The sequence below is a fragment of the Trifolium pratense genome, linkage group LG4 (assembly GCF_020283565.1).
Source record: "Trifolium pratense cultivar HEN17-A07 linkage group LG4, ARS_RC_1.1, whole genome shotgun sequence".
In the NCBI taxonomy this organism is placed as follows: Eukaryota; Viridiplantae; Streptophyta; class Magnoliopsida; order Fabales; family Fabaceae; genus Trifolium; species Trifolium pratense.
In genome coordinates, this window is record NC_060062.1 from 17,091,867 (window position 1) to 17,104,771 (window position 12,905).

At 30.7% G+C, this 12,905-nt stretch overlaps 1 protein-coding gene across 1 annotated transcript; it reads left to right on the forward strand.

Annotated features, from left to right (window-relative positions):
- Positions 1-2,209: 2,209 nt before the first annotated feature.
- On the forward strand, positions 2,210-9,901 carry LOC123919921. Its single transcript, XM_045971957.1, has 10 exons — positions 2,210-2,612; positions 2,824-2,874; positions 4,674-4,790; positions 5,353-5,817; positions 6,331-6,770; positions 7,630-7,729; positions 7,836-7,895; positions 8,267-8,356; positions 8,563-8,682; positions 9,414-9,901. The coding sequence occupies exons 1-10, from the start codon at positions 2,241-2,243 to the stop codon at positions 9,726-9,728; spliced, it is 2,130 nt and encodes a 709-aa protein (XP_045827913.1). The 5' UTR covers positions 2,210-2,240; the 3' UTR covers positions 9,729-9,901.
- Positions 9,902-12,905: the final 3,004 nt, after the last annotated feature.

Consider the following 12,905-nt stretch of genomic DNA (forward strand, 5'->3'; position numbering starts at 1 on the left):
ACAACCTTCACATGGATGTCAAAGAAACGACCGATTGTCACTCTTTCTACATGTGAGGCGGAGTACGTGGCTGCCACTTCATGTGTTTGTCATGCAATCTGGTTGAGCCTATTCTAGAGAGATCCATGGAGCTCTCTAGAAGATAATGATAAGTTAAGATTTTTGTAGAATAGTAGAGAAAACTCTAGAGAGTGATTTATAGTCATTAGATTAAATTTGTGGTAATAAAATCCTAGTATGCCACACGTATAAATAGAGGTGATGCACTTATCAAGCCAAAAATTATAAACACTTTTCCGTTTTCCAAAAGTTTCATATCCTCTTCTAAATACTTAAATACTTTCTCCACCTACCCAAAACTTCCTTCCAACATGTGTGTGTGTCTTGACATTGCATCCGCACTTAGTTGAATTATGTATCTGATTGTCTATCTTGTGTAGAAAACAATTGGTGCAAAGTTAAAAGTTGAGGGGGTGCAAAATGAATAAAAATTGGATTATTGGTAGAGATTTAAAATATTGAAGGTGTGCAAGTGTGCAACCCTAATTTGAAGATAATGTGGCTCCGCCACTCATTGTTGTTGAAGGTGAGATAAAGGAATGACCGTGCAAACAAATTTAGCATAAATAACTATTTCTCATCACATGATTATTGTACTTGGAAATATTTTATTAAAAAAATTATAAAAGGTTTGAATCATAATTTTAGATGCATAAATTTTACATAAGTTTAGTCAACTAATTAATAATAATATAGCATGGTCCAGATGGGATGGGAGAGTGAGTAAACCACATAAGAATTAAGAAGGGAGCATGGGCACTAGCCTCTTATATATAACTGGAGTTTTTGTTTTGTTCTTTTCCTAAAATTAAGATACTTTTTCTACTTGTAGAAGTAGAATGAAAATGAGATATAGGAAGATGCACGTAGGCGTTTTATTTGTTATTTTTCCTATAAATTTTTTCAATCGAAAGTAATTCTATTTGAGACATTGTCGAGCACTAAACATGAGTATATAATTAACTAGAATTCAGACCTCAATTCACTGTGTTGTTGGAGTCTTTACGGACACTAGTTAGTTGTAGGTGGTTTACGAGAAAAAAGATAATTGTGATCTAATGCATGTTATTAAGGAAAAACAACATTAGCGGGTGCAGATTGTTTTTGCAATGCGAGCCAATGTTGTGATGACGACCTTTTCAAAAAACTGAAAGCATTTTGGCACAGCAAACGTGTCCCTTCATGACCCAGTGTCCCTCAATGTGTTCCCTCGTGACATGAAAGCATTTTGGTGTCCGTTTAGTATGGTCGGATAACAAAATTGTTGTCCAAATATTATTTCTCTTTTTTTCATTGAAAATATTATTTCTCTTTACTTTAAGACTATTATCATTCATGTACACATTTTTTTTACTTGTGTTGTGTCCCTATCACATGTATATGTACTTTCACTTTCATTTGATAGTTCGTACGTCGCTTGTTAATTTGTTTCTTGCCGACCTTTACATTATGAACCAACCAAACCCAAATTAAAAGCAAAAAAGTGGCCATACAATGTACTTTACTTAAAAGTAATATACTAATTATAGTTAGAAAGAAACTTAGAAATTAAAGTCCAATGTAAATGAGACAAATATTTCACTATGCATAAAGTTTATTTTCACCATTAAATCAAGAGTAAAATAGGAGTTTTTCAAAAGGAAAGTAAAATAGAATTTAGCGATTTTTTATTTATCGTTGTAATTTGTTTTTGATTATCCCCTAATATCAAGATTCTGTCATTTTAGCCTCTCATGGTATGTTGATTTAAAATTCATCATAAATGATAACATGTCATGCTTAGTGAAGAGAGTAAACAAAAATTCGTTAACATATCCAACGAGGGAATAAAAGGACAAAATCTTACATTACAAGGGATAATCGGGGAAGAAAAAAACTAGAGTAAATCAAAATTCGTTAACATTACATGAAATAAACACTATTTAACCCTTGAATCGATAAGTGTCATTATTGAATTAATATATGATATCACATGTCATTGATTTAATGACGAGACTTATTAATCCAATAGTAAAAACAAGACTGAGTAGGGTGAAAAACTTGTCTCACTTGTACCCCAAAGCCAGAATTAAAATATATACACATAACCAATAGCATGTAGTTAAATATAACTCACATAAACAAAACAAAACCAAGATTGCAAGATACTCCAAGAAAACAAAAGACTCACTTGTCACTTCATGATGTCCCACTCCTACCAGCACTCACAACCACAACAAAGACTGTTACAATCTCAATACAATCTAAACAAACTTGATGAACAAATTATCAATATTAATATTCCTGAAAAGTCCCTCTCAACTTCTCAAACACTTCACAAACTCACCTCAACTGCAACAACAACAACAACATCAACACGCTCTAGCTTCTCTTTCTTTGACACCAAGCATTATGAAGATGAAGAATTTCATAGCCCTACATACCCTGCTTTCCCCTGTTGTTTTAATATTGTGTCTAATTCTAAGCGCTTCGTGTTTGGCTCGGTTTCTTCCATGGATCATACTCAACTAGATCATTTCTCATCACCTAATTCTCCTTCTCAAAATAATATTGTAAGTGCCATGTTCTACAATTATCAATTTATTATTATATTGTAGTTTCTGGTTACAATGTGATCATTCATATTGTGGTGGTATTTTAATTAGTACAAGTTTTTGCGAACCAATTCGTGGTTCCTCTCAGATGCACGAATTATGTGAATATGGTATAGTAAGACATAATTTCTAAAGCACTTTTTGTTTGTCTTTTCCTTTTTGTTTGCAGACAAAAAAGAAAATTAACGGACTGCAAAAGAAAGAGGAACTTGAAAGAGAGGTATTTGGATTCACATACATACTACATATGTATTTTTACTAGTTCTAGTGCCCGTGCTAACGCACGGGAAACACCGTCTTGTAGTAATTTCGTACAATAATTATACATATTGTTAAAATGTTATAGTAAATAAATATATCATTTAATATAGACCTCGTCGGGCAATTAAGCTTTCAATATCTGTGAAATTTGCCTTAATATTACACAATTCAAAAAGATATGCATTATTTCTATGTAGAACCAAAATATAATGCAATGGATTCAAAAAGAGAGGTATTTGGATTCACATACATACTACATATGTATTTTTATGGCAAAATCTTAATTACTATTTTGAAAAAAAAAAAAATATAGATTAAATTTCATTAATCTAAATTAAAAGTTCTAATTAGCATATTAGCTCCAAAAATATTCATGGCATTCAAAAATATTCATGGCATTTTAGATTACATAGACTTTCAGATTTTTCTAAAACTTTGTAAGTTTGATCTTTAATAAAACAAGACCGTCATCAACGGCTCAATCAGTGAAATTCAATGTTTATAATGAATTATTAAGCGAAATAATCTAGCTCAGAGTTATACATGCATAGGAGATATCACTTTACTTCAAGAGCAGGGACGGATCTACATAGGGACTAAGTGTGGCTATAGCCACACCAGAATTTTCAATTTTTAATAGGTATATAATCATATTTATGTTATTTATTATTGTATAAATATGTATAACCGTTAAAAATATCACAAAAATGCGTCTGGCCTAGAGGTAAGGGTCTTGGGTTCAATTCTTGCTAGTTGTTTTTTTTGCTTTTAATTTATTTTTTTACAAAGAAATTGTTTTGTTGCAAGTTAACTACAACGAATCAAGAATGATAGTTTTGGTAATTTTTTTTTTCAAAGGAGTGATCAATCTATATATTAGAGAAATCAAATTATGCCGGTAACATTTTAATGAGTATAAAATTTACCGTTAAATTTAAAATTCATATCATATAGATAATTTATGTAAAATTTTATAGAAATTTAAAATAATTTGATATGTTATTGAAATTTACCAACATTAAGGGTTTATACATTTTTATTGAAAACTGTTAATTTTAATTGATCTCAATAACATATTAAATTATTTTAGACGTTATTTAACGATGCAACATTATTTTGGATGAATTTAAATAACGTCTTTTTTTTTCTTAAAAAAAAAAGACGTTATATTGAGTAAAAAAACGACGATATTGAATGAGGCAATATTATTTGAATGTAAAAGATCTATAAATTTCCAAATTGAATTTATATTTTTAGTCTAGCTCCGCCACTGTTTTTTTTTTTCAACTATAAAGTTTGTGAATGTATTTTTTTTAGCCACACTAATATTTCAGGTCTGGATCCGTCCCTGTTCAAGAGTAATACTAATAAGGTTAAATTGTATTTTTGACCCATAACTTTCACAAATTTGCGATTTTGGCTCCCTAACTTTCATAATTTATATATACGAACTATCTCTTATAGTAACCTATTAAGATGGTAATATGAAGTGTTACTCTCCTTTTGAAAAAGCTATGACTGAGTTCATGATCATATCAAAGTATAGCTATACTAATTAGTCCAAACTTTGGAACTATAAGTTTGCTATTTTTGGAAACAGAGAGGACAAATAATAGTGAATGAGAACCATCACCCTCAATAGCATAGCTTTAAATTGGAAACCTTATATAATAATATAGTATCATATTCACAAAAATCATCAATCATATATAGTAATGTTTTGGACAATTAGATGACTTACTTTAATGTAATAAACAGGTTACTATGCTTCAAAAGTTGTTAGACAAAGAAGAAAAGGTTCATAAAATATTAGATATGGTGAATACTAGACCAAACGGTTCAACTATATCTATTCCCAATTTTCTTCCTTCTAAGGTAAGTTATAATGTTTCTTCTTTTATTTTATTGTTTTCTTTCTCTAGCTAACTTTTCATAGTGTTTGTCTCTTTTTATTCAAAACTTAATATTAGCAAGGTAATATTATATAGGGATATGGGTTCAATTTATATAGCAAGTACCACACATATGCAAGTAAAAGGGCTTAATTAGAAGTAGAACCACCCCCAACATGAGGTTTCATCATCACTTAGAAGTTACTCCCTCTGTTCTTATATATAAACAACAATTCACTTTTTAGATTCATTGAATAACTGATATATTTGGTATATAATTCACTTTTTAGTTACTCCTTCCAGATACATCAGTTATTCAATTAACCTAAAAGTGAATAGTTGTTTATATATGAGACTGGAGTGAGTAGGTCTTTTAAACCATAGAAACTTTCCTGCGGTGTTATAGCACCGTAGCGCATTGAAATTTGAACAAACTGCTATTTTTGTGATCTGCGAACACCGATTAAAATACAATTATACAAAATGGTTGTATTGCAAACTTGACATGTAGTAAAATTACATTATTTATTATTCAATTTGTGCAGATGAGAGAATTGTTAGGAGAGCTAGCCATGGTTGAGGGTGAGATAGCAAGACTTGAATCCCAAATTAGCACACTTCAAGCTGGTTTGAAACATGAACAAGAAATCACAAAAGAATCAAAGTCAAAAACATGGAATCAAGGGAATTTAATCAACAATTCTAACTACAATCATTTAACAACTTCAACAATTACAAATCCTAGTTTTGTTCAAAGAAGTAATAGTAATGTTCATGAAAGGATGGCATTTGACACCAAGGCATTGCATTTCATAAGTAAAGCCATCAAGGGTGATTATAATCTTAATGACTTTAGTCTTAATGAGAAAACAGGAATTCCTAAAAATTCTGTTGAGCAGAAAGAAAATAATTTTCAGGAAGATGTGAAATTTCATGAAAGAGTTACAAGGAAAAATGGAGCAGTTAAGCCTCCCTCGCCTATGCGAGACCCACGCCATCCATCACCTAAGGTATGGAGACCAATTTTCACCAATTCATGTATGTATGTTTCCTTTTCTTATTCAAAATGAAAATCAGTTAGCTTTGCAATTTTAGTCACTAGATATCACAATTGCGCAATTTTGATCTTTGATATTTTAGTTGCACAAATTAGGTCTCTTTAGCAATTTTCTTGTTATATTTACATTTTTTCGTCATTGAGTCGTCTAATTTTTTATGCCTATAGCCTATGCGGATATGACTTATCAGGTTGGCTTAAGTTGGTGAGAACTAAGACCTGTGTGTGCCACATATATTGACTTAAAAAATTGGACGACTCGGTCACAGAGTGACTTAATTGTAACAAGACGAATATTTTGAACCTAATTCACACAATTGAAACTTAGAAGACCAAAATTGTACATTCGTGATACATAAGAGAGCAAAAATGAAATTAAGTCACATCAGTTGTCACATGCAATAACTTATTGTTGTCAACAATGTGAATTAACTAATTTGCAATCAATCACTATACTAATTTTCAGCTGCGCGAACGTAATCTAGACATGTACTTAGATCTCCCAACAAGATCACTACTTGATCCACTTCTATCAGAAGAGAATGACCTAAAGTGGCAACCAAACAAGCTATCAGAAAGCATCATGAAGTGTTTGAATTTCATTTATGTAAGACTACTCAGAACATCAAGAGCAACGGAATTGGAAAAATCAGGACCAGTTTCAAGGTCTTTGCATTCTTCGTTAAGCTCAAGAAGTTTCAGGGTCGATATAGGATCAACCCCGAAACCAAGTCTTATGTTGCAGAAAGAATCTCGGCAACAAGATCCATATGGTATTTTTAATACAGAAGAGTTTATTCCAAGGGATATTGGCCCTTATAAGAATTTGGTCATGTTCACATCAAGTTCTATGGATCCAAAATTCATCTCAAGTCCTTCCTCTATTCCATTACTACGAAAGTTAAGGTATGACATGAATAATGTATATAGCATGGTTTTAAATAGCAGTCGCGTCATAATCTTTGATATTGTAGACAGTGGCGGAACTAGAAAAAATATCGTCGGTGGGCCGAAAAATAGTCAATCTATTTTCAAATTGAATTTTTTGCTCTTCTATTTTCACATGTTACTATTTTGGTACCAACAAACTATATTTTTACTCTAAAAATTGTGATTTTTGGCTATAAAGGTGATGTATTGTCTCCAACATTGAATCTAAAGATGAAATATCAAATTTGAGACCAAAATTCACAATTTTTTCCAATTAAAATTCGCTAATTTTACAGCAAAAAAGTAATAAAAAAATATTGAGATAGGACTAAAATTGCAACAAATGTGAAAATATGGGACTTGAAAAATTTAATATTAATTAAACATATTTTTTATGTCATTTCATATTTATATACGCTAGTTCAACTGCTAATTTTATCTATTATTATAAATTCAATTAATTATGAACTAACATTTACACTAATACTTGAACTAATATGTGTACCGAATTACTTATAATCATCAATAATATACTCTAAATTAATATTTATATTAATATTTGTACATATATATACCGGGTGACTTAAAATCATTAATAATAAATTTAAATTAATACCCTACATATAAAAAAAATTATTTTTTGGGGGTGGGGGTGGGCCGCGGCCCACCTCAGCCCACCCCTAGGTCCGCTGCTGGTAGAGAATCATGGTCAAATGTCACCGACAAGGTCACAATCGCAGTTGCATAAGCTCAAAAATAAGTCAAATCCAAAATGACCCTTAAAGTGGTTCAAAATTTTGAATAAAATTTTAATTTGTTTCTTTGTGGTGTATAGGATCTTGATGAGCAATCTTCAAACAGTTGATTTGGAAGGCCTAACAAATCAACAGAAATTAGCATTCTGGATCAACTTGTACAATGCTTGTATCATGCATGTATGGTAGAAATTTCTATATAAGAATTCAATATTATGAGTTTATGACCAATTCTAGGACATTGATCAATACTATATTTATATGATTAATGCATTGTTTTTTTCAGGGATTTATTCAATATGGAGTGCCATCTACCCCAGAAAAGTTGGTTGCATTGATGAACAAGGTACTCTAAAAATCTTAACATAGATGTTACCTATTCTGTTTGTAGCATATTAGACTCTGCCATGATACAATGAAGAGTGCCATAACTCAAAAGAAGAAGAAAAGTTGTCACTATATAGAAATTTTAAGATATTTGGAAATTGGATGAATTCTTTGAAAAAAAAAACACACACACACACACTTTTATAATTTTATTTTTTATTTTCTTAGAATTTAATTTTCTAACTTACAGAAAGAAACAAATAATTTTATAACGTTAAAAAAAAAATTATCGAACATTTTTTTTAGGAGAAAACTTTTTTTTTTCCCTTAGAAAAATCATAAACAGAAAGGTCTTTTGGTTTAATGTTGAATTGAAATGCTACTGTGTAGGCAACCCTCAACATAGGTGGCAACATAATAAATGCTCAAGCAATAGAGCATTTTATTTTAAGGAAAAGAGACACTTCTAACATGAAAGAGGTAAGCCTGTTTCTACTAATTGTTCATTTAAATGCAGAAACAAATAATTAGCGTCTCATAAGTATAGTTTAGTTGATAGTTATTAGAGATATTATTGAAGGAGTTGGAGTTTGAATACCGAATTCTCCACTATTACCAACTTTTTTATTATTATTGTTGTTTATTGTATTGTGATTAAATCTCTAAAACAATAATGTGTCATATAGGCACAAAGGAAGGGGGAGTGGGAAGAGAAAGAATCAGTTGTACGTGAGCTTTATGGGCTTGAATTTGTGGATCCAAATGTCACATTTGCTCTTTGTAATGGAACTCGTTCTTCTCCAGCAGTAAGTCCAGCTCCACACACACACAACAAGCATTTATATCTTTCAGATTTACTTTTCATGCGCACTAAAATTCATCAGTCGCCCCTTAAAATGACCAAACTAATCCTCTCGCTTTCTAGGATGCGAGCACTTTTCGCACTCTAAGTAGCGAGTGAATATATTTTATAATCAAACCCAACGTCTGCACCCCATGAATGAAAAAAAAAGTCTTCGCACAAAGTTTGCATTCTAGGATGTGAACTTTGTTTGCATTCTAGGAAGTGAACTCTTTTTTTCACTTATTATATTTAAATTTTATAATATTTATACTATTTTAATTTATATGCACTGTCGGTGTAAAGATATTTTGCACATGCGTCCAATAATATACAGACACATCATGTATGGTCATTAAAAACACATGATGTGTCACATTCATTAAATGATGTGGCAACGCGTATTGGATGTATGTGTAAAAAAATTTACACCGATGGTGCACAACAATTAAACTCCTATCTAAATCTAGAGCAAAACTTTCATAGTCACGTGACTATATAGACACACTCACATAACTTTTTGATGATTTATGAAATAATTAAAAGAATAAAATGAAAAAATAAAATTTTGTTAGTGTGACTAAGAAAATTATAATCGGTGATGTAACCATATAAGAATAATTTATAAATCTATCTAAATTTCAGTTTCAATATACATCTTTCTATAATTTTGTAATCAATATGCATTGTATGCAGGTAAGGATATACACAGGTGATGGTGTAACATCTGAATTAGAGAAATCAAAGCTAGACTACTTTCAAGCTTCAATTCTAGCTACTAGCAACAAAAGGATAGGGTTTCCAGAACTCCTACTCAGAAACATGGTTGATTTTGCTATGGATATTGAGTCACTAGTGGATTGGGTGTGCAACCAGTTACCTACTTCAGGAACACTAAGGAAATCAATGGTTGAATGCTTTAGAGGTCATGGTGGTGGTAATGTCAAGGCCTCAACTATTGTTGAAAAGATACCTTATGACTATGAATTCCAATATTTGTTGACCATATAAATGTGTATGTTTTTTATTTCTTTTCACTTGTTACAAAGTGTGTACAAAATATATTTACAAGGATTTTGAAGTATCTAGCATTGTCCCCTTCTTTAGTTAAGGACTGAAGGAGGCTCCATCTATTGTAACTAGTGATCTAATTGAGTATAATAAGAGTCACATTAAAATCAAAATTTACTCAAATGTTAAAAAAATGGATAGACACAATGTTTTACTATGACAATATCATGCGTGAAATTAATTTAATATCATTCTAGTAAGATGCACTAGGGCCTAGGGATTTGAATTTCATGCTCGGATGGTCAGATCTTTTGATTTTTCTCTGACATTGCATTATGCAGTTTTGACTACATGCAATCTAAATCTAGCGTTGAGGTCTTTTTGTACATTTTCTCTTCTCTACAACATTCTTAACTCAATAAGTACAAGCTATCCATCTTTCAACCCAATGTCGTAAAACCATTAAGCAAGCAACAATTGTAAAAATAAAGAGGTATTCTACTACAGCCTTGCCAAACCAATTGCTTTTTTTTTTGTAAAAATAAAAAATTAAACTGATACTAACTCATTGTATTTTTTACAAGATCTCATATGCGAGTCTTATACAATTAAGAAAAATATAAATATTGTGTTTTATAAATTATATATTGAAAATCCAAGACAAAGAATAAAACAAAGTCTTGTCATTTTAGATCTTGTGTTCAAATTATGTCCTTGACGTGCCCATGGGGTTTGTCTTCCACCAGGCTACAAGTAATTAATTGGACACTTTGTTATATCTCAAGTACCTTCATGCTGTCAAAAAAAAAAGTACCTTCTTGACAATAATATATAATATACCCGCGGCTAACTATTTATATAATCGACCAAAGTTCATAATAATAAGATATATTGCTTAAATAGTTTATTAATTTAGAAATTAATTTGTAAGAGTTTGAGTCTTAATTAATAATGAATTGACTTCTAAGTGGTAAATGTAAATGGTTAGAAGTTTGATTCATAATTACTACTCTTGAATATGAAAACAATTCGGTTGAAGAAGATAACTCGCATTGTGTGCTCTACAGATTTTCCAATAAATTATGAGTCGCCGATAAACGGAGGTAGAACTACGTATCTATAGCATGCATGTAACCTTAAAAAATAGAATATTGATCACAAATTCAAGATAGAGCTACAATTGTTTTTGTCAAGATAGAGGTGCACTTTTTTTTTTTTTTTTACAAAAACAAACTCACATGATTTCATTAAATAAGAGAGGTGCAATACAATTGGAGGTAACAACTCGAATATATAGCGAGTACACCAAAAAATACCCCTCTAACAAGTATATCAATAATCATATTCACTTATCGTTTTGTAAACGTCGCCTCAAAAGTTTGGGTGTAAAGCATTTGATCATAAAAATTAAAGTACTAAAACATGATGCACCGGTACATGAATGGTAGCATCAACTACGCTTTTCGAGTCGGATTCAAATATATGTAATGTTGGGAGTGGTTAGAATTGTATAACTTAACATAGATAAATGGGGAAATTCTAATTCAAATATAAATTTATTTTTTGTTTTAAAAGTTTTATTTTGACGAAAATCATAAATTCTCATTGATGATTATGGAACAAAACACTCATACGACCGACACCAAGACCTTCTTTCCAGTTCTAGTAAAAGGAGTATTTTTCATCTTCATCATTAAAATCATTAAAAGAATAAAGAGAAAAGAAAAAGCAACTAGTTAGGGACGGACATAACAGAAACCGTCCATTTCACTTCACAGTTCAAACACCTGTAAATTAAACGTGTTATCTATACGCAACTGTAAGATTAATTTTTTTAAAGCGATTGAGATTATTTAAGGAGTTGATCTCTTTCAATAAATGTTTCTCTATACATTCTGATCAGCGATCAAACCTATGACCAAAATAATTAAGGAAATCCAAGTATTTACCACTTGTATCATAAGTTGGTTTTTTGTTGAACATTTTTACACTATATATACTATTACATGATTTGATGCTGAATATATTGCAAAGAAATTAAAGATGAAGCGGGGCCATAGTACAACGCATGGTATTATTAAGGGAAGGAGTAATTAAACATATGTCGATATATAGTACATAGTAGTAACTATTTTGGAACCTATTTTAGTAATTGAGGGTGTGATTAGAAATGTGATTGTACCTATCTAGCAACTTGACAAACAGAACATGTTCCATCTTAGGGAGACCCCATATCTTTTATATATATGAATGTATACTTTCATCTCATGTCATTAAGCAAATGAATGGTCAATGTGACTGATAAATCATAAATATACCTTCTTTGTGAAATTTCATCTCCACGTTCTCACTTTTATATCATCAAGATTCAAGACCGTATTCGCTAGCTGTACAACATAAGAATGAAGAATCTCACACCCCCTTTCTTTCATGTTATTATTTTTTGTTTTTAAATTAATGATTTTATTTTTGTTATTAATTAAACGTCTGCATGCATGTGCATGACATATGTTTGACGAAGTAAAATCTGCCACAGCATGTGAACAAAACAAAAAAAAAAGTTTGACGAAGTAAAATAAATGTACAATTTGCTCACAAAAATTACATTGTAGGGAAAATATATATATATATATATATTTGGGAAAGGCAAATTTTTTAGTGGTTATTTTATAACTTCTTTTTTAATAAGTGCAAAGAATATAATAAAAAATTATAAGTGTGCCAAAAAGAGTCGTATTACCAAAACAAAAAAAAAAAAGACAAAACTCTCGATATTAAGCATAGCTCAGGCAAAAAAGAAAGGTTAATCCACCAATATATCAAATATCACCAATAGTAACATTTTAACTTTATTTATTCCAAATTCCTTGAGTAAGCCAGAATTGGCTTAATTAATAAAATGGTCCCTTAAAGATATTTTTGATTTCATATTGGTCCCGTAAAGAAAAAAATGTCTAAATAGGTCTCTTAAAGAAAAAAAAGGTCTGAATAGGTCCCTTAAAGACATATCCGTTAATCTGTTTGGTCCTATTTAGACCTCTTTTTAGGGACCAAACTGATTAACGGAGATGTCTTTAAGGGACCTATTCGGACTTTTTTTTCTTTAAGGGACCTATTTGGACCTTTTTTTCTTTAAGGGACCAATCTGAAACCAAAAATATCTTTAAGGGACCATTT

Bases quoted from the DNA above. Each gene is read 5' to 3' on its own strand.
- LOC123919921 (XM_045971957.1), top strand. From the start codon at position 2,241: ATGATGTCCCACTCCTACCAGCACTCACAACCACAACAAAGACTGTTA. The intron at 2,613-2,823 runs GTAAGTGCCATG...TTTTGTTTGCAG, and splicing joins CTCCTTCTCAAAATAATATT to ACAAAAAAGAAAATTAACGG. The intron at 8,683-9,413 runs GTAAGTCCAGCT...CATTGTATGCAG, and splicing joins GAACTCGTTCTTCTCCAGCA to GTAAGGATATACACAGGTGA.